This window comes from Cryptotermes secundus, unplaced genomic scaffold, assembly GCF_002891405.2.
Source record: "Cryptotermes secundus unplaced genomic scaffold, Csec_1.0 scaffold296, whole genome shotgun sequence".
NCBI classification, from domain to species: Eukaryota; Metazoa; Arthropoda; class Insecta; order Blattodea; family Kalotermitidae; genus Cryptotermes; species Cryptotermes secundus.
In genome coordinates this window covers 154,218-177,248 of record NW_019737985.1, presented here as the reverse complement: position 1 = coordinate 177,248, position 23,031 = coordinate 154,218, and the positions used below count along the sequence as shown (strand labels likewise).

Below are 23,031 nucleotides of genomic sequence, written 5' to 3'. Positions count from 1 at the left end.
ATAATTTATTTACATTCTGATTGATGTCACACTTAAAGATACAGGAAGTAATTTGTGGAATAAAACACTGGATAATCATAGATTACTGTATGAAGTAAAGCTAAAGCACAGTGAAATGGATAGATAAAGTAAATCATGACAACAGTTACAAGGATTTTAGCCTTTGAATGTTGTACCTGGAGTGTCTGTGATCAAACCCTGCTACATGCTAGGAGGAAACTGTGGTAGTGGTGTAGGCATAAAGGATTGTATTTATATTGCATCAAGCAAAAAATAAATAAAATACTATAATTTTAAAGTCATGTATAAACATTACACAATACTGAATAATTTTTTTGGGAGAGGGGGCATTCCTAATATTAACCTCTTTATGTCCTCAGAAAACTTTAAAATCATACCAATTTCATGACTATACTGTAAAATGTGGAATAATTCAGTATGACCTCAAGAACTGATTTCAAAATTCTGATAGCTATAAATATTTTTTACAAAAATTATTATCAGTATATAATTATATTCACCGTATTTGTTAAAATAAAGAAGCCTTAACATTATCACTAACAAAGTGAATGTTCTTTAAACTGAAATTCAGGACCAAGTGTCATGGTGCACTGGTTTGTATTTTGTTGATCTCTAGTTTGAAGTTTCAGTTCCTCCATGTGACTCCAAGGCTAATTCTTTAGAATAGCCCATATTGCTATTCTTTACTCTTGTCCTCTTGTCATCAACCTGTTACATATCATGTAACTATGCAACTCAAGCACCTGATGCAATATCATAAAGTAAATGAATAAACAAATAGTGAAATTCAGGACATAAAGGATTAGTATGTTTATGTGGCCACACCATAGCTCAAGCAGTTAGTCACTGGCTTACCACTGCGGCGGCCCGGGTTCTATCCCGGGTCTGGTCAAGTGGGATTTGTGGTGGACAAAGTGGTACTGGGGCAGGTTTTCTCCGAGTACTTCGGTCTCCCCTGCCAATCTTCATTCCACCAGTTACTCCACAATCACCCTCACCTATCATCTGGGGCTGGTACAATAGGCCAGAAGTGGCCGCAGTACAAGGGACTTAGTTCCACCCCACTAGCAATAATAAAAATAAATAAATAGTATGTGTATGATAGTTTGCTGTAAGTCTAAACGCTGCAAAACATTTAAGAACAGAGTTGTTCATTGAACCTGAAGGTATCGAAAGCATACCTGTATTGGTTACTTGTATTGTAGTCACACTGAGGAGTCTAGCATAGCTGTAATTCTTTACACCTGTATTCAGGAAATGCTAGGCTCGAATCTCAACAAGGGCACCAGCTATACTTCCAGAGATATTCATTGTATTTCTCAGCCCCTCAAGGCAAAAGCAAGGATGTTACCTTGATTGCGTATATAGTCAAGCTACTGAAGTGTCTTGAATTAATCAACATTTATTAATTTTTAAATACAAATATGTGACTTTCTTTCATGTAGCAGGGTTTGGTACAATTTGAAATGTGCTCAGAAAGTAGATGTTCCTTCTTCAATGTAATGCTGTGTTCCAGGAGGAGCTTTGTATGTTGGGTAGTTTGGGGTGAGGGCATTCTGGGCAAAGAAGGCAGAATAGTCTTTGTGGACTTTCTTTGGACGGAAGGCAGGTCCTTTAGCCAGTGCTTTTCTAGCCTCATTCTCAGCTGCAGCTTGCATCTTGTAAGCTGTTGGTGGCCACTTCTCGTCCCCCCTCATCCTTACTCCAACTGCCTTTGTTGCTGCGGGTTGGGACGTAAACACAGGTGGAGGTTCCTGGCTCACCGGGGCAGCGGGTCGCAGGGCAACTGTTGCAGGTGGTGGCTCGTACTGTGGTTGGTACACCTGCTGTTGGGCAGGTGGATAGAACTGATTATTCTGTTCTGGTTGTTGCTGTAGGTGTGATGATGCTGGCACTTGATCAAATGAATTCTGCCAAGTATTTTGCTGAGCCTGATGAGTTATAGGTACCTGTAAGCAGAACGTTGACATGACCACTCTTGTCAGATTAGAACCCAATTCTAGGGATCATCCATCATATTTCCATCCCACACTATACCTGTACATATTATATACTTTATTCTGAAAAAGAGTTTTTTTCAGCCAACTTCCCTTATATTGAAAGAAATACAAGGAGGCTTATGGGCTCACCTTGCTGTCTGTGTGCCCCCTCCCCCAGTAACTTTTCCCAGCAACAGCAACATGTTCCTGCAGCAATGAATACACATCCAACAATAGAAGAACTCATGGACATAGTGTTTTGAGAGTAAGAACTCTCAGAACTTCTTGATTTTATAGAGATTTTGGGCTTCAGTGTTATGACACTATGTAGCGTGGCAGGTGGTTACAGACATTTTTGAGGAACTTGCTGCCTCAGTCTTGAGGATGGAGGCAGCAGATTCTTACGAAACACTGGTGATTACCTACCAGACTACACAGTGTTGTCATGACAGGTATCGTAGTATGTATGAAGTGTTATGATGTACATGTGCATTCTGTTTTGTGTTCAAGCCTGTTGAATCTGAAATCAAATTTATTTAAGAGCCCAGTTAGTGAATATCCTAATAATGAACTGTGAAAGTGAACCTTGTATCAAACAAAACAAAAATATGAATCCTGTTTTATACAGAGAAGTACAATAAGAATGGAGAGATTGAACATCCATCCCAACCTTCCACAGTTTTAACCCTTTCGTGTGTTTCCTTGCAGCAGTTCTAATTACTATTCTGTGTAACTCTCTGGAAATGAATTAATCTGTAACAGCTATGCTGGGTAATGTTTTTTCATAGGTGATATATAAATGCTGTTAGGAACTAATGTGTTTTATATATGTTTTATTTTGCTTCTCTTTATATTTTTTTGCCATATACATGGAAAATGTGGACCCAGAATCTTTGTGTAGGGAGTGAAGTGTTGTTTAAACCGAAGCAGGAGCATAGTATCACATGATGCTCATCTCAAAGAACCTAAACCTCCACATTGTGCTTCACAAATTATTTCCTTTCTAAAATGAAAGAAAATGTAAAAATTTTACACTCCTCAATACTACACCATGGACATGTGAGTGGAGGCATTCTTGACCTTGGCACTAGATGGGACTTCATCTCTGGCCACCAGACTCTTTAGGAAAGTTTTGACACTACTATAGGATAGAGCAGAAAGTTGGTTGGACAATTCCCTGTCTCTATCATTGGAACCATTTCAAGAAATATAGGTTCTGTTCAGTACTCAGGTGAACTGTTAAGTATTGTACAAGGGCTATTCAGATGAAACCTGTTCACAGCACTGCAAGTTATTTCATCCAGTTGTAGGTTATAACATGGTTGTATGCATGACACACCAGCAGTCTATCATGAGCAGTGCAACAGTAGGAACACGTTAGAACAAATGGAATTTGTGATGTTCCAGGTGCACAGTCTGTCTAAAGAGGACCAGCAAAGTGCCATACACTTCCTTGATGCCAAAAGTTATTACCATTGATGTACAGCACTATTGTGGAACCCACTGAGACCTTCAAACTGCCACCAAGAGAATGTGTTCTGGCATATTCTTGAGGGGGCCATTCTGTTGGGGATGACACCACCTGTACCTATGTGATGCATACTGTCCAAGACATGCTGTGCTTTGTGCACTACAAGGTGTTGGACCTGTCAACATGTGACTTCTTTATGTTTGGCCCCTTGGGAAAGTGCCAGAGGACCACAGATTTGAGTCAAAGACAGCAAAGCTGGGCAATGCAGAGGTTTCAGCAGCCCAGGGATTTCCTTTGGGTGGGACACATCTGCTGGTGCATCATCATGATGCGTGTCCACATGCTCATGGGGACTGTTTTCAACGGCCTCTGCTCCATTGTCAGGAACAGTCCCTGAATGGGTTACATATGAACAAACCTCATGTGTGAATATTCTGTGAGACTCCCATGAGGCATTATTTGCCTTATTTGCTCACATATGACACACTGTTGGCTAAGTATTTTTGACTCAATTTTCCAAGGCTGTCCCTAAGTGAGTTTCATCTATTATAATGAAAATTTGAACCTATTCATAAGCTCAGCATGTGAACCAATAGGTACTCTTGTGAACAAAGCCGTGAACCTTTGTGTTCCTTAAAAGTCAGGGCATTTCTGACTAGCTGACTATGCTCCATCGAATTCATTTATTCATATACACGAATTAATTAGGATACCACATGTTATTTTATGCAGCCCTTCAGTTACAGAAAAATGTGTTACCTTGCCGTAAACTGGTTGCTCTGTAACAATGTTCTCAAAATTCTCTGGAAGAGGTGGCCAAGCAACTCGTTTCAGACCTAGAACAGATAGACATTTCAGAATTACTGTTTGCTTGTCCATTTGATTAAATAATTTTGTAACTCAGTTTGGTTTTTCAAAGAATTTATGAAAAAATAATAATTGTACATTATGTATTTACAAAAATATTAATTTCAGAAATCCATTCAAATAATGGTTATGGAAGGATATTTATGAGCACTGTCATGGTGTATGTGCGGAAGTAGATTCTGTGTTTATTGTATGATGTACTGTACCAAAATTATTTACTTTTTCATTTTGGCTTTTATGTAAAAGTGATGATATGGGATTCTGGAAGTATATACAAAAATATAGTTATTTTAACATCTGTGATTTTCAGGAGTGTTATGCACATTAATATGACTATACTGTTGTCCCAGTTTTGGGTCAGTCCCTTGTAGTGATGCTGTGTTTCCACATTTGGTAGTCTGTTGTAATGATACTGTGTTTCCACATTAGGCAAGTTCCTTTTAGTGATGTGTGTTTCCATGTTGGGTGAGTCCTTGTAGTAATTCTGTGTTTTTGTGTTAGATGAGTCCCTTGTTAGTCAGTGCAGTGCATGCCAACATTAATCCCTTCCATATTCTCTGTGACTGCTGTTCATTATTTTCTGGAGTTTGTGATCTTCAGGGATACATGTCATACTTTTTTGTAGGATCTGAACTTCTATAGCAGTGGTTATGAAGGGTTCTGTGTTCTGGGATATAACGCCCCACAGACCACTGAAAATCAACTGATATTTCAGAGGAAAATATCACCTCCATTTTCAGGGTCAGAGAATAAGCCAAGCTTGCCATTGACTTCATATTGGTTTCTTGCTTGACATATTTTTTTACGCTGAAAATGGAGGTGATATGTTCCTCCAGTGTGTCATTCGATTTTCAACAGAATTCACAGGATTGCATTCCAGAAGACAGAACTCTAAATAATTTCTTGGTAAAGTTTTTGTAAAATGTAAAACAGATTCTTTAGAAATTATGTGGGCTTACATACATATAATAGCACATTAGCATAAGTCTATTGAGATTTCAATGGGGAAAATTGTGGTTATCAACATCATTACTGAATCTAGAGCATCAGATTTGTTGAGAAAATATTTGTGCATGAGCAACATCTTTTACAATAAAAAACGAACTTTTCCAAACATATCTACCATCAGTGCCTTGTAAAGTTCTGGAAAGACAGCTGTGTTTATACCAATATACGAAACTTCATAGAATAATAATATTCACTAAGTTTGGGGTTCTCAAAATTTATGATGTGACCCTCCCTAAAATAAGAAATGAATTTATGTGATCCCCATTTCTGCCAGACAGTAAGAAGTGCAGTTGTGCACTTTGTTACAGGTCCTTATCAGGCTGTACATTAAGAGCAGGAACCTAAATGGCTTTGCAGCCCCTCTGCAGATGTTCCTGTACAGTTATCAAAAAGTTTACAAAATGCTTCAATAGCTACATTTTCTGAAAACACCTGCATTAAATGCTAATGACTTACTGACTTGCCAGAACTATAGGTGGATACAACTATTTTTTCAAATAATTCTTGAGAACATGGTGACTCCCTTTAGATTTCACAACACAAGAAACCATGCACTAAGTGATGCTGTTATTAGAAGAGCAATGTGAAATATGTTTTTGGGAAAGGTGGCACTACAATGCCAACTAAAGCATACATTCCACTGCTGTTTATTGCTGCCATCTTCTGCACCTATCTGTAATTATGTCATACCATACATTTTAACAAAATAGCAAGCATTAACCTTTTAGACACATATGTACATGGGCACCACAAGGTTTTTTAGTTGAAAAGGGGAAGCAAGAAAATATGCTTACAAACTTGCATTTAAGACTTCTTACTCATATGTAAAACAAAACTTTAAATTTTTGTTATTAATATTTGGTATATTTCCCTCCTTTTTTCAATCTTGGTATTTTCTTTTTCAGAACTCCAGCGAGGGTGGGTGCTTATTTGCTTCCTCCTGGTGCCCTTGTATGAGTATATCTAGACATATACATAATACACATAATGTTACCACATTGCGAATATTTGCAATTCCTTCAAATGTTGCTGTAGCTGACAGCATTTCTGTACTACAGTATTTGCTTAGTATTATAGTTTACTCCTCTTACACTATTATAAATAAAGGATGAAAGCACAGAAATAAATGTGTCATTATTCTGGAAGACTCTTTATACGTATAGGTATTCAATTTCTTCGGCTGACACTATCGCATTTTTGCTATTAAATGCAGATCCAGGTAGTCAGCACAGGCGAATGAAGCGATACATTGTGCGACTCCCTTTCTGCTTTTGTCATGGCTGGAAATTGGATAGATGTTATCCACTGAGTTTCATAGCGCTTCATTCTGAGGAAGCTATTTCAGTTGTTTTTAAGATGTCATAACTACCGTTCACAACAACAAATTTTTGATCATACATTGTAATAATTTGCTTAATACATGTTGGTATTTCCCAAGGATTTTCTACTGATCTGCAGCGTCTGCTTATTTCTGAAAAGCATTTTCGTCACAGCATCTCGGAATTTCATGTTATTGTAATTGTGACGAAGTTCTGAGATAACTGTTAAGGTAAAAAAAGTAAAATAGTCCCTGTCCTTAATTAAGCATTATGCCACAAAAACACGGAGGACTGGAGGTATAGCTCAACTATTATTGACCTCCGCACTAGGTGGAGGCGAATGGTCGGCTTCACGTCTCTGCCGCTTTACCCCCGGGGAAAGAGCCCCCGGTACCCATTGTATAGGAGGCTGGGTGAGCACCAGATCCGGTCTGATGGCTATAGAGTAGAGAAAAATTTTCCCTCTGCTGCAAATGTAAACCCTGTCATTCAGCCCGTAGCCCATCAGTATACAGACAGACCTATCCCTGTACTTTTTAGATAATTGTGGGCAGGGAAATTGCTCGGCTCTAGGGTCCGCATTTAGGCTTGCGACTGTAATTACCGTATGCATGCCTAAAACCTAGCACAAGAATGGTGTGTATTATTCCGGTTTGTCTTTTGTAACAGTTGGTATCGTGTGAATGAGCTCGAGTGTAGCGCATATCTACATCAATCCCTTACATATTAACTGTTTGCTGTTCATAAGTTTGAATACAATCTGCCGCTCATAATCGTTAAATAATTCGAAATCACTGAAGGGGCTTTCTCTTTTTTACACTTTTAATGCTAGAAAATTTAGGACCATTTAACAAAGGTTGCTGGATTGGAACAACGAACAGGATCTATGGATATATTGGTATTAACTGTGGATATTTCATTAGACTGCAGTAGGGTCTGACTTGCTATAAAATACAATAATTTCTTGCCAATAAAATAAACAAAAATTCTTCCAGTTAGCAGTTAACTTTTCGTTAATCAGTAAAACTGGGCTATTTATTGTAGTAGAAATTGCAAGCTGGCCTAAGTGCAGTGTATTTTGTCTATAGCCTATTCTGAAATTTACGAAGAGAGAATAAGTGATGTTCACGACATCGTCATATACTGCAACGTAGAATAAATTGCATGTGATATAACAGTCTTGCCGTAGAAATGTTAATAGCTTTTTAATTTAAAGAAGATAATAAGTGGTTAATTTACAGTTTGTTAGCGACCTTGGATCTGTGTAAGATTTGGGTCTTCGACCTTGGATCTGCTTTTGAGGTTACGTAACGTCGATATTAGTGGTGAAAATCGAATTAACAGCGAAGAAAATGGTGCAACGAATAGCCTGGGGAAAGGATAAAACCTGTGCAGTTAATATTGGCATGGATTAATGTACCGGTAAGGAAGATACCACATGGATAATTGTCATGTTCCTTTAAAACGAGGAACAGCAAACGAATTCCGCGCTGCGTCCTAGCTTACAACGAAGTCACGCAAGAAACATAACACCCGACCACCAACAAACGTCCCACGGTCTGGCTACGTCGTGTAGCTATATCCAGACGATGGGAAGATTCCCAAGAACTATTCTAGAATATTCTGTTCATCACTAAGCGGTAGTTTCATACGAGCGGATTATTCATTTGTACGGATCGGATGACGAAAACCGGACTCTTCTACTGGCGTAACTCGGCACATTTAGTTGTTTGTGTTGGTCTCTCGACATAAAATATTAATTATGTGGATGGATAGTTTATTTGACAGGTGAGTTATTAAGAGATTTGAAATTTTGCCAGACAAAGGAACGAAAAAAATGTCCCAGTTTCTCATAACGAAGTACTCACTTTTCTTAACTACTTTGTAACTTAAAGACCTAAGATCTCAAAGCCACTGGACCTTCTAAATTTAAGCTGCCTAGTTTACTTTAAACGAGTAGCAAAAAATGTTGTGTCTTGGCCCCACAGCAAGTCTTCTCTCTCTTTATCTGTTTGGAATTAATGTCCATTTAATTAACTTTTAAGATCTCTAAATGGTATATCCACTTATATTCAGAGTGCTATGAAGTAATGAAAAGCATAATTTCTACATAATTTCTTTGTCGATGGTAAACTGCAATCGAAGACATACTGAATCAAGTCCCGTATACCGGAAATTGATGGTCAAAATCGACATTTCATGTTGAGATATGGAATTTGTACTGACCGAGCCCAAGCCTTCTTATATAGGCCTTTTATAAATGAACAGGAAGCAAATTATAATCGTTGTACATACTAAATAATGGACATTAGGATTAATTAAATTATGGCATCGATATTTTTACTGTTTATTTTTAGTGATCTCACTTAAAATTGGTACTTCTCATTTATTTTGGAATTACGCCTTTATGCACTCAGTGACGTCGATCCTTATTTACTTTGGAAATGTGCCCTTCTTAATTACGCCTAGGTTTGTAGCTGCCTACTTTATTGTCCAAATCTTCAGAATTACCCAAGTCCATCAGCGTTATTCACATATAATAGCACAGGAATTTTGCTTATTTAAATGTCACATTCCTTGCTGAAGGAAGATAAACCTACTGGTTTCGAAAAGGAATTTGGGCCTACTTATTGGAAATGTTCTTTTTTTTTTTCCTGAGACTGCATTCCTGTAGTAAACTTACGCAAGCTTAGGTTTTTTTTTCGAGATCAGAAACTAAGGAAGATACGAATAATGGATTGATTTAGCACAAGAACTTTATCGGAAGTTGTAAGTTCCACGTTATACTTGAGGTTATTTTTCGATCTTTTTTGACATAACCTTCTTTATTACTTTGAGTGAAATATATTGGATTCAGTGATTCAATATTGAGGGGGTGGGTTTCCCCATGCACCGCGACTGATAGTCTATTGTACATCCCCTTTTTAATTTCTACCGTCTCCATCCCCTACCGATACTGGTGCTCGCTATCAGCCCCTTTCTGCCAGCAAGGTTTCTACCCTCTACTTGGCAGTGGTATCTAAAAGTTAGTCCCTTTCTGTCAGCGAGGTCGTCCCTCCTCTGGCAGTGGTACCTAATACTTCCCCAACTATCGGAGGCATTGGAAACTATTTGGGCGGGAAACTTTTTGGCCTAATTTAGCTCAGAGGCCTCCTAGAGGCATGAGGTTCTTTTACATGCCGTAAATCTACAACACGGGACCCACGGCTTAAAGTCCCTCCCTGAGGACTTGTTCCCTGAATTATTCCGCCCTTAAATTTCTACGACCTCCGCCGGGTTTGAACCCGCGTACCTTGAGTCATGAGATGGGAACGTTACCCCTAGACTACGGAGGCCGCTGAAATATACTGGAATGTTGCAAATTATAACACAAAACAGATATGCATTCAGAACTCAGAAAGTTTACCCCTGGTATTAGAGGAATTAAACTCTCAGATACTTTCACCAAACAGCAAGCCTAACAATTTTATCCATTCTCAGAATTATGTTTCAGCAGATTAAACGATAACCGTTTCTTTTTCTACTGGACATACAACTCAATGGTCGACGCTGAAGTTTTGTAGTCAACGATATAGACCCACTCATACTCGTAAGCCTTGTGAGGGTTTAGCCGCGTTCAGTTGTGGTAGGCCTGCTGAGAGAGCCGCTTGAGATTGGTTTATTTTACAGGGGATGGACAAAAATATGGAAACACCCTACGAAAAACACATTACCGTGACTAATATGGTGTAGGACAAACTCTGGCTTGCAGAACTGCTTGCAGTCTCCTTGGAATGGATAAATAGAGGTCCTGTATGATTTGCAAGGGAATCTTGTACCATTCTTCCTGAAAAACATTGGCAAGTTCTGTTATCGATGATGGAGGTGGATAGCGAACACGCAGATCGCTCTCCAAAACAGACCACAAAGGCTCAATAATATTGATATCTGGCGATTGTGGGGGCCATGGCAGACGTGACACTTCATCTTCGTTCTCTCAAAACCAGTCCTGGACGATGTGAGCTACGTGAACACAGGCATTGTTGGCTTGGTAAATGGCATCACGATTACGGAACAAAGTTTGCACCATCGGATGGACCTGGTCACCCAAAATGGTCACATAGTCGTTGGCAGTGACGTGACCTTGCAGGGTAATGATGGGTTCGACAGAATACCACGATATGGCTGCCCATACCATGATCGAACCCCAGCCATATTTCACTCTTGGCAGCAAACAATCTGGATCGTAAGCTTGGGATGGCGTTCTCCAGACGTAAACTCGGCCAGAAGTCGGAAACAGTGTGAAGGTGGACTCATCCGACCAAATGACCGTCTTCCATTGCTCCATAGTCCAGGTTTTATGACTTCGGCACCACACTCTCCTCTTAGTGGCCTTTTGATCACTGATGAGTGGCTTTGGAATTGCAGCTCGTCCGGAAATACCCTGCTTGTGGAGTTCCCTTCGTACTGTTTTGGTGCTGACAGGGTTTGTGAGCGTGACATTCAGTTCAGCAGTCACTTTTGCAGCTGTAGTCTTCTTATTTTTCGTCACAATCCTGCGCAATATTCGTCTGTCTCGATCACTCAACACACATTTCCGTCCACGCTGGTGTTTATCGGATGCGGTTTTTTCAGTCCTCCTGTATGCGGTCATAACTTGGGTACTGTGTCTCGCGAAACACCAAAAGGCTCGGCTACCTTTGTTACGGAAGCACCCACCATATGGGCCCCAACAATTTGCCCGCCTTCGAATTCTGTTAGCTCTGACGTGATGCACAAAAAATTGCACAGAACACTGTCTCGACAACAAATGAAGCTTGCAACATACTGCGGAGGTTGTACAGATAGTGGTGTTGGGCAGATACGGCAGCGTGACCTACAAACGTCACTAAAATAAACACTTCAATTCAGGCATGCATTTCACGAGGTGTTTCCATATTTTTGTCCATCACCTGTAGTAGTAATTAAATATGGCCATGAGACACACGTATCCATGCTCTCAAGACATTTGAGTCCACAACCCTGAGACCGACGAATTTCTGTCATCACTGACATCAAGTGACCAAGTTTGACTGGTTGAAAGACTGCTATGAATTATATTGTGATATAACCATTTCCCTTGTTTGGAGGAAATATTATGACTAAATTGTGAGGTAAGTTAGTTTTAAATTTGTTTCTGATTTTGTTTTTGTAATTGATTTTGTAGTTGCTGATATTCATAATCGGTGCAGCATAATCCACTTAAAGCCATTCCTGCCCCTTGATGTTGATGGGATTTCGGACTGTAATTTCGGACGAAGGGTCGGTTGTTGTGACATTTTCCATAATCAGAAACAAACAACAAACAAGCTCTGTGGCTTGAGTCCGCAAGCGAACTATACCGACCGAGCGACCGCTGCTTGTCGGCGAAGTTAGTGTCAACTTCAGTGGGCAGAGCACGTCGCGTGGTCAGCGTAACGAATCCCCACGGCCGTTAGTCTCGCTTTTCTAGACCCGACATTTTCCATAATCTCTCCATGAAAATTTCGAATATTAAATGTCTTAAAGTAGGAGATGGCCGCTTCCTACATTGTCCTTCACAACTCATCATTCACAAAGTTTTCGTCCATTTGACGACACGCAAAAGCACAGAACCAGTCATCATTGGCCTTCCATCCTCTTTCACTGCTAAACGAGCCTTGGTGACTGTAGAATCTTACTGCATGTGGGAAGTTAAATTCAGTTTCGGGATTGTTGGGTTATTGGACTTTGTCCATCAACCAGTACTCTAAAAAAATACATTGGAGAACACGGCGTTTCAGAAACTGGATCTATAACCGTCCTCAGGTTGAGGGGAGACACCTACTCTGTTGGGTCCGTTAGAAAGAGCTAACCTCAATCTCCGGAGGTTAGATCTTTGTAATGGACCCAACAGAGTAGGTGACTCCCTCACCCCTCGTCACCTGAGGACGCAAGCACATCTAGTTTCCCGAAACCACACAATAGACAGGGTCCAAACACCCAGTAATTCCGAGTCAGAACCATTTAGAATCTAAATTCGGTTTGTCCTACAGACATCACCATTCTGCATTCATTGTTGCGTCAGCTAGCCAATTCACTAACACCGTGATATAGAATCGTCAAATTTGGCAGTTACGTAAGAAATGCCTTGCTTTTATGTGACCACAAGATATATATCAAGGAGTGGGGACAGTGCAGTTATAGCCACTGACTACAGGCTGGACGGCCGAGGGTTCTGAATTCGAGTCCCAGTAAGGGCAAGACTTTTCTCCTTTCAGTGTCGTCCAGACCGGTTGTGGGGCCCACCCAGCCCCCCCCCCTTCCCAATGGTTCCCGTGGATTTTTCCCTGGGGGTAGAGTGGCTGGGGCATGAAGTTGACTACTCACTTCCAACTAATGCTAAGATCAAGAATACATGGATCTGTACATCCACCTCCCCATATGTTTTCATGGCGTAGTGCTTAATTAGTTAAGCACAGGGACAATTTTTTTTTTCCTTGGCACTAGAGCCCCAGTGGACTTCTCCGTTCACTTCGGTTTTTCTTGATCTTACACATTCGGTAGGGCTCCTTGGGCGGGTGATCAGCACGTCGCAAGACCTCTACCTGTACACAAACACAGCAAAACGCACACACACAAACTAAACATCCATGCCCTGAGTGGGATTCGAACCCACGATCCCGGTTTCCAAGCGAGCTAAGACAGTACATGCCTTAGACCGCTCGGCTACCGTGACCGGCACAGGGACAACTTTACTTTCACTTTTTTTTTCGCTTGCAAGGTATGTATCACCCCTTTCAGAAAAAGGCATCCACTGAATTCTCTCCTACGTCCGTTGAGTTCTGTACACACCAACACAGTTATACTTCTTTTGAGATCCACTTGAACAGTACAAGTTCACGCCTAGGCCTCCCATGTGATAACTTCCCTTGAGCTTGTCTGATGCGTTCCCTTTAGTACCTGGCCGATTCAACCAATGAGATAAATGGTAAACTTAATGGATAACGGTAAAGCAGTCAAATGGAAGTCCGGGAAAACGGGATAACCTCGCCATCACAATGTACGTAGTACATTCCAGCTATGCCTCCGTCGGGGCGAGGGACACCAGTTCTTAGTTTAGATTGTTATAGTACGAGAACAACGGGAAGCAAGCTTTTTCTATACCCCTGGTGTACATAATGAAATTATACTGCACTGAGCTGCCAACTCATTGCAGTAGAATTCAACGCATAAGTTGGCTTCCATGAAGTCAATTTATGTGTCGGTCCGACTTCGCAGAAAGAGTGACTGACTCTCCCTTGCGTGTATGATATATAAATGTTATTGGATAAGAAAGAAGCTCTTTTTCAACCACTCGACAGATGTGGGTACAAATGCAGAGAAATGTATTTCTCAGTGAGGTTCAGTGAAGCGAGGCAATTGATGACATGTGTTGAGCAATCCTGTTCCCACAGAAAACTTGGCTTCTCCGGCAATGGAAAATAACAACAGTGCCTACTGAGAATCCGAGTTGAGTAGCGATGTTGACATGTGACTACGTCCCTGGCTTGGCAAAATTGCGAAACATTTCTTTTGCACAGGGGTGGAAACAATCTCATGACGTTTCCGAAAGTGCATCGCCTTTCTCAAGACTGAACCATTTAAATTTTAATTCCTTTTATCAGTCTCCCATTCCTGCACTGTACTAGGAAGGCCTAGAATTCCGATTGTCGGCCAGGATGCCGGATATACCGAGATATTTCATGATTTTCTTCAGTCCTTAAAGACAGCTACTAGAATAACAGTTTAAACTACAACCGCTTCCATTTACATTATTCCTGGTTCATCATTAACACTCATCTTCCCATTCAACAATTATAGCACATTCAGCTGGAACAGCAATGTTCAACAAACAACTAATTCCATGGAGAGCAGCCCTCTTGATAAATTCATAATGGTTCTCCGCATTTTATGGAACTCGAATATTTATTACCGTGTTCGCCACTTGTCCCAGTTCTGAGCTAAATAAATCTACTCGTTCATAACGGCAAAGGTATCCCTGTAACAGGCCGCGGAGGTCCATAGGGTTGTCAGACTTCGAGGCTCCCACATTTTCTAGACAATCCGCTCACAGATGGTCGTGAAGGTGTTAGCCTTATACGCAAGGCCGCCCTTTACCCCCAGGAAGATTGCTGGTACTTATTTCTGTTAGAGGCTGAGTAAAATCCAGGGCGTAGTGCGGCTAGAAGGATTAGGTCAATTGAAAAATCCAGTATAGTATAAATATTATGGCGTGCCGCCAAAAAGGACAGAAGACACATCTACTGATAGGCAACGGCTGCGATAAGAGTGTATACTTCCATGGAAAAGCAATACCAGCGGGCCGTTGCCTAGGAATACCTTAAGCAACAAACGTGATTCCCCGGAGATGAAGGAACAAAAAGGTTCGTTGTATAACAGCGGCCGAGACCAAAGGCTCCTACATGGTGCGCTCTATTCCATCCGAGACAAGGTTATAAAAGTCCAGCTTCGACGAAACCAGTCGTAGGAGGCGATGAAAAGCGATGTCTCAAATCAGAGACAGTAAAATATAGTCAACAGTCCCAAGGAACTCGGACCCGAGAATGACTGCGCTGGCAAGAACCAGCAGCCCCCCATGGGGCTCGACACCAAGACCTAGTGACTGACTGACCGTCAAACACAATGTGACTTTGACTTGACCAGTCAGTTTTTACAGTTCTTAGTGCAGCTCCGACGAGAGCAGAAACAAGCTCGCATCCGACAAAGGGAACAGGAGACTTCACCGAGATTAGCAGTGCAAGAAGTAGTTACAAAAATGTTGTAAGAAACGTCTGACGAAGTCAAAAGTGGATGATAATTGTACGTGTGAGATTGGCCAATAAACATATTCGCCAAATCCGAGACCCGCGTGAATTTTCTTGTCGCGTTATACAGGCAACACGCGGCAGTAAATACGAGTGCAATATGTAGCACATGTAAATCTATGCTAAGGATATGCAGCCGTAACTGAAGAAATCACCGACGTGCCGAAACTTGCCGTTTTGAACAGCAACCCTATCTGCTGGAAATTTTGCTGTGTTGACAAAGAATGCACTTAATATTATCTATACGAAATAAATATAGTCTACAGCCTCCGATCATTCGATCATATTTCTTTAAAGTGTTTGATACAATATTCCCATCTATCTATCTATCTATCTATCTATCTATCTATCTATCTATCTATCTATCTATCTATCTATCTATTTTTTTTCTCCCATTTGAATCATAGGACATCCGTGAAACGCTTCGTTTCATTTCAGTTTCTTAATTTTAGACAGTCGATAGGCCCACTTGGACTGGGAATCAGCCCGACATAAGGCCACTACCTACACAGGACAACACAAACGCAGAATAAAAGCAGACAAACTTTCATGCCTTGAGTGGGATTCGAACCCATGATCCCAGCGTTAAGTGAGCGAGGCATTTCATGCCTGTGACCGCGCGGCCACTGTGATCAGCATGTTCCCATCTACGCCTAGCTTTTCAAAGTATTATGTTAAGGAAAGAAGCATTTACAATTTCAAGATAAGTCTAGCTTTAATATTGGTCGTACAACAAGACTCTTCTTAAATTCCTCAATAATTGGATCAAACTAAAGAACCAGGAGAACCGATAAATAGAAATATAGAAACGAAAAATAAACAAAGAAAATTTGGAAATTAAATTGGCTTTGTATAATAATGTTAATGCTTAATGTTCATGCATTTCCCAAAAGTATAGTATTCTAACTGTGTGTACCGTGGCCTTCAACAGCTCATCAGGCTCATTAAAACTGGAGCTAAATTACGTTCGCATCGTCAACACCAAGATCACCAGAATTCCTTTGGGACAAGAATTTCTTGATTTGAAACCACAGAGCACCACTATTCATTTCATTTCTATTACACTTGAAGTGTTCTGAGAAAATATGCTTGCCCAAATATATATCCGAAATTTCTTCCATCCAAAGTATGGTGACGTATTCGCGCTATGCAGGACACCCCCCTCCCTGCCAGCTGACGTAACAGCACTAGTCAACTCTCCGCCCCCTCACGACCGCGGTGACGTAACACGCCAGTCAACACTCCGCCTCCCTACACCGCGGTGACGTGTTGCTAGGCAAGAGGTGAACATGACGTCACGCAACAGGCGAGCCGCACAACGACTGTTGCTAGGAAATCGGTAAACACGACGGTACTAAACAGCGGTACCTATCACGCAACTGTTTTCTGTGTTGTCCGTGCCGAGGTTAAATAAGTAGCAGCGAACACTATTCAGGAGTTGAGTTTCAATGTAGGGATCGCCGAGTCCAGTGATTATTGAGTACTGAGCCAGTAACTAGTGAGTTACTAGGGAGAAAGTAACCAGTCAATTGCTGTCTACCTTTCGCCGGAGTATTTGTGATACTGCCAATGGCAGTAATGTTGAGATTGTAAATTGTGTGATTGTAAGAACGAGGCCTTGCGACGAGCTGATCACCCGCCCAAGAAGTCCTACCGAATGTGTAAGATCTAGAAAAACCGAAGTGAATGGAGAAGTTCATGGAGGTAGGCCTAGGCCCACTGGGGCTGTAGTGCCAAGGAAAATAAAAAAAGAGCGAGTGGAATAAATTTGCTATATCAAATAGGGCATGAAGTTACTATTTGTCGCGTGAAATATACCCAACATGTGACAGTATAAAGGAATTCTCACACGTCCATGCAGAATGATTACATGGATTTTATATTTTCTGGCAATCGATGGATATCCGGTTGGTATGGGATAGACAGCAGAGGCACGCGGTAGCGTAGTTTGTTGATGCACTATGCAACAAGCCGGAAGATCACAGGTTCGATACTCGATGATGTCACTGGAAGTTTCAATTGACTTGATGCTTTCAGCCACACTATGACCCTGGGCTCGACTCAGCTTCTAGCAGAAATGAGTACCAGGAATCTTCCTGGAGGTAAAGGGCGGCCACTGCGTAATGCTGACAACCTCACCGCCATCTGTAAGCCGATGGTCTAGAAAATATGGGAGCCTCGACTTCTCACAACCGTATGGGCCCCCACGACCTGGTACAGGGATGGCTTCACTTTTTTAATGGGATAGACAGTAGCAAAGGGTCTGGTCGAGTGATATGTGTAGGTCTACTATAGACTCGAACCGCCATTGTACTCTACTGCCTCTACATTTGACGGCATTTGTTCTTCTATGCCTCTGTGTATGTGTGTCTTCGAACTTTAGTTATAACCACAAAAGGAATGTCAACCCTTGATAAGATATTAGCCTTTTCGGTAGTTCAGTGGGCCACATTCTCAAACTCTGTAGCTTTCCGATACGTGTTCAGATTTTAGTGAGACCCACGCTCAGGTTCCCCGAAGGCCCTTCGCGTTAAGTTTCTCTGCCTAAAATGAATTACGTATGCGTAATCATATCTGCACATTGAGTGCTACACATCCTGCCCAATTCACCCTCCAAGAAGAAGCTCAAAGATCATCTACACGGCATTTAAAATTTCTGTGCTTATCTCTAAATAATAACAACAACGAAAAGCAATAGGTTATTGTCTGTCTGAAACATCTTTGCGTGTACGTCATACCTTGTATAGACAACCTTACCGAAGAAAAGTCCTGTATGATTAACGAGGTCTCCAGTATAGTGATTTTTGTTCCAACAGAATCTAGTATACTGTGTTTAAAATATTTTTGAGAATGCGTCATTATTAGAAAGACACTAGACTCTATTTTTAACATATGATATCAGCCATAAGTCGCTAAACTAGGGCTCTTTCTTCTGTAAAGTTGTCCGCAATATGTATGACGTAAACTCGAAGATTTTTTAGACAAATAATAATTTTGTAATGATGATATAACGATTTACATCCAATCTGATGACGAAACAACTTTTAGGGTGTTTTAGAACACGGTATGAAAATGGGAGTATCAGTCTGTTAACGAAGTTCATTGGAATATTCACTTATTAGTCTAAGAGCCAAGCCGGTCACAGTAGCCGCGCGGTCTTAGGTATGAACTGGTTAAAGCGGCCTCCGTAGTCTAGAGGTAACGTTCCCACCTTATGACTCGTGGTACGTGGGTTCAAACCTGGCGGAGGTCGTGGAATTTTTAAGGGCGGAAAAATTCAGGGAGCAAGTCCTCCGGGAGGGACTTTAAGCCGTGGGTCCCGTGTCGTAGCTTTACGGCACGTAAAAGAACCTCATATCTCCAAAGGAGGTCACTGAGCTAAATTCAAGGACATTTCCCGCCCAGCAGTAGTCTCTAACGCCTCTGATAGATGGGGGAAGCATTATAGATACAGCCAAGCTAGTAGAGGCCGAACTCGCTGGCTCGGTCGGGACTGATGGTACGCACCAGTATCGGTAGGGTATAGAGACTGGTAGAATATCATAGAGGGAAGCACAATGGACCAATACTGGTCTCAGTGCATGGGGAAACCCACCCTCTCCAATAACTAACTAACTAACTAGGTATGAACTGTCTTCGCTCGCTCGGACGCTGGGATCGTAGGTTCGAATCCCATTCAAGACATGGATGTTTGGTGTGTGTATGCGTCTATTTTGTGTTTGTATTTTCCTGTGTTTAGGCAATGACCATGCGACGGGCTGATTACTCGCCCAAGGAGTACTACCGTCTGTGAAAAATGATTACAGAACTGAATAAGAGGCCAGGGCCATGAATGGTCTAGAAGAGCCATTAAAAACAATCTGAGAGCCAAACGAAAATCCAGAGGTATTATGTGAGCAAACTGCTTATTTGATGGAACTAAGAAATCCAGTGTCCAGGAACCCCATAGCCTATTCCTTACCAAATAATCCTGGGGAAACCGAACTCTGCCTAAAATGAGATTATTTTACAGATATGGAATTATATTCCATCTGATGGCACCTTATTTTTTTCTGTGTCCATTCCTTTATAACTAGTGAGAAGATTTTGAGAAATGGTACTCACTGTTTATAGATTTAAATATCTCTGATTTTATATCAACTCAATGATTACGAATTTATGGAAGTAACGATTTATAATTCGGACGAGTGTTACTGTAGCTATATCAGATAAAAATACTGATTTATCTTCAAGTGCATGTCGATATTTGAGATGTTACTATTTATGCTTCGTATTATGCAGGTAGAAAAGTTAAAGCAATCCCTGTAACAGGTAGAGGCCCATAGGATTTTGAGACATTGAGGATCCCACGTTTTCTACACAATCGGTTCACAGATGGCAGTAATGTTGTTAGCCTTACGCGCCGGCCGCCCTTTACCCGCAGGAAGATTCCTGCTATTCATCTCTGTTAGAGGCTGAGTGGACCCCAGGGTCATAGTGCGGCTGGAAGGATTAGGTCAATTGAAAAAAATCTAATGACACCATCGGGAATCGAACCTGCGGCCTACTGTCTATATATCGCCAGAATCTCATGTTTTGTGGTATTTGTAGCTTTCCGACAGAATATTGTATCTATAGCCCGTATCCCCCACGCTTCTTCCATATTCACAGTCATCTTTCATACTCTACGAGACATAACCTGAGCATCTGTCACGCAACAAAATCATGTTAAACTTTATGGGCACCTGATGTAATTAATCGTCGTTCATGAGACACATAGTTTAATGAACTTATAATTTACTGGGTTAGAAGTGAAAGGTGCTAGATACATGTTTGTTTGTTAATCATTTGGAACATCCGGCCTCTGACCTATCCTCTTCTGTAGCTCATAAATCACCCATCGCGATACATGTGAGACCTCCAGCTGGGAGACTTTAAGGTGCTGCCAAGAGTCGGCAAGCTTATTACAGACTTCTCAAATTAGGGAATGCCTGGACATGCGCACAGTATTTTAAAATAGTGTCACCTTAAATTCCTCAGCTCCTCTTAGCTCGCTCTGTTCCAAGTACGAAGGTAGCATAGCCCACGTTTCTCATTACACTGCGATATTCTTCAAATTTCCGTTATTACAAGCACGGGATAGCTCAGTCGTTATAAACCACTAAGCTACGACCTGGACGGCCAAGGAATCGGGATTCCATTCCTGACAGAGCAAGAGATTTATCTCTTTTCCGAAGCTTCCAGACCAAATTTGGGTCCCACTCAAGCATCCTATTTTATAAGTACCGGCGGCTGTTTTTCTGAGGGTATAGGATATTGGTGGGAAAGCCAGAAGGAAAGAGACCTCAGGGAAGACCAAGGCGTAGGTGGGTGGGCAATATTAGAATGGATCTTAGAGAGATGGGATGGGATGGATTGGATAGATCTGGCTCAGGATAGGGACCAGTGGAGGGCTCTTGTGAACACGGTAATGAACCTTCGGGTTCCATAAAATGCTAGGAAATTCTTGAGTAGCTGCAGAATTGGCGGCTCCTCCAGAAGGGCTCAGCTCCAGGAGTAAGTAAGTAAAGTATCAAGAGCGTGAAACTACATCTATTGCCAAGATCGAGAATTGTAGACCTATACCTTCACTCCCATCCGTCTTTATGCCTTGGTGCTTGTTAAGTGCAGGCTTTGCGTGTTTCAAAAGGTTTCATAATAACGGCCAGAAAATAAGCTGCCACTGTATCTCAGCACCGGAATATAAGGGCGAGGAGATAAAGCTCCATACATTCTTAAACTCAGCACTGGATAAAAGTGAGCGATTGGCTTCACGGTGCAGATACTCTACCTCCAATACCAGGGGAGAGTCAGTACAGTGACAGGCTACGGGGTGTACGACCAAGGAGTCGGAGTTCGAGTCCCGGTAGGGGCAAGTATTTTCTTTTCTCCGTTTCGTCCAGGCCGGTTCTGGGGTCCACCTAGCCCCCTAAACAATGGGTACAGCGTGCTCTTTTCTCTGAGGTAAAGCGACAGGAACTTGAAACTGACTACTCACCTCCAACTGGTGCAGGTGAAGATAATGTGGGCCTATACGTCCACTCCCCGTACGTCTCCATTGCGTAGGGCTTAATTAGTAAGCACAGGGACAATTTTACCTTCTTTGTTTTTACTCGTTAAATTGCAAGTTTGTCGAAACCTAACCTAACCCGTCTGAATATGAGGATACCAGGAATTGTAATATTGTTAGGACAACGAAATCTGGGGCAGAAGGACGGACGGTAATGTGAAGGCTGGGGAGCATAAGCATATTCTCTACACGGTGAATATGAAGTTTGCAGTTTTCTAGGACCTGACGCGGTGTAGCAAACGATATTATAACTTTAAGATGGAGGGAGTACATTACCCGAAACGGCTATACATAGCTACCAGGCTACACGGCGTCATATCAAAGAATGCAGTAATCTTCTTTGCACAGAATATTTTATAAGGAAAGCACTTCTAAAATGATAAAGGTAAAACTATCCCTGTAACAGTCCGTGAAGGCCCATAGGGTTGTGAGACGTCGAGGTTCCCACATTTCTAAACAATCGGCTTATAGATGGCGGTGAGGTTTTCAGCCTTACGAGCTGGCCGCCGTTCGCCTGCAGGAACATTCCTGGTACTCATTTCTGTTAGGGGCTCAGTCGACCCCAGGGCCATAATTCGGTTGGAGGGATTAGTTCAATTGAAAAATCCAGTGACCTCATCGGTAACAGAACCCGCGACCTTCCGGCTTGTAGCATAGTGCCTCAACCAACTACGCTATCGCGTGCAATTTTAAAATGACCATATAGAAAACAGGAAGGAGATGGGTGGATAATAATAAGATTAATCAATGTCAGTATGATTATTAATTAGAGTGATCAAGTGAAGAAGGATGAGATGGGGCAGGCAAGACATGTAACACGCATGGGGAAGAAGATGACTGCATATAGATTATCGGTGAGCAAGCCAGAAGAAAGAGACAACTGGTAAGATCTAGTCGTAGGTGGGTTAAAAATATTGAAATGGATCTTATAGGTATAGTATGGGGTGGTATGGATTGGATTCTTTTGGCTTAAGATACGGAAAAGCGGAGGGCGCTTATGAACACAGTAATGAACCTTCGGGTTTCGTAAATTGCTGGGAGATTCTTGAGTAGCTGAGAGACTGGGCGCCTTCTCAAGTAGCGCTAAGCTCTATGGAGTTAGTTTTTTTTTTCTTGGCACTACAGCCCCAGTGGGCCTAGGCCTACCTCCATGAACTTCTCCGTTCACTTCGGTTTTTCTAGATCTTGCACATTCGGTAGGACTCCTTGGGCGGGTGATCAGCTCGTCGCAAGGCCTCAACCTGTACACAAACACAGAAAAACGCACACACACAAACTAAACATCCATGCCCTGAGTGGGATTGGAACCCACGATCCCGGTTTCCAAGCGAGCTAAGACAGTACATGCCTTAGACCTCTCGGCTACAGTGACCGGCATGGAGTTACATTTGATTATTAACGGTAATATATGCGCTGCAAGTGCGGAAGCCGGCTT

The 23,031-nt window shown here is 41.7% G+C and overlaps 1 protein-coding gene across 9 annotated transcripts in view; it reads right to left on the bottom strand.

The window, feature by feature from the left end:
- Positions 1-1,296: 1,296 nt before the first annotated feature.
- The window catches only part of LOC111870593, a 113,017-nt gene continuing 91,282 nt past the window's right edge, over positions 1,297-23,031 (bottom strand). For 7 of the 9 annotated variants that reach the window (XM_023862996.2, XM_023862998.2, XM_033753908.1 and 4 more), the window contains 3 exons: positions 4,231-4,307; positions 2,151-2,207; positions 1,297-1,970 (listed from right to left, as the gene is read on the bottom strand). In XM_023862996.2, the coding sequence (XP_023718764.1) occupies positions 1,494-1,970; positions 2,151-2,207; positions 4,231-4,307 (611 nt within the window). In that variant the 3' untranslated portion in view covers positions 1,297-1,493. Of the gene's footprint in view, positions 1,971-2,150; positions 2,208-4,224; positions 4,308-23,031 lie in introns of those variants that run through there. The other 2 variants (XM_023862997.2, XR_004513686.1) reach the window with 2 other exon arrangements.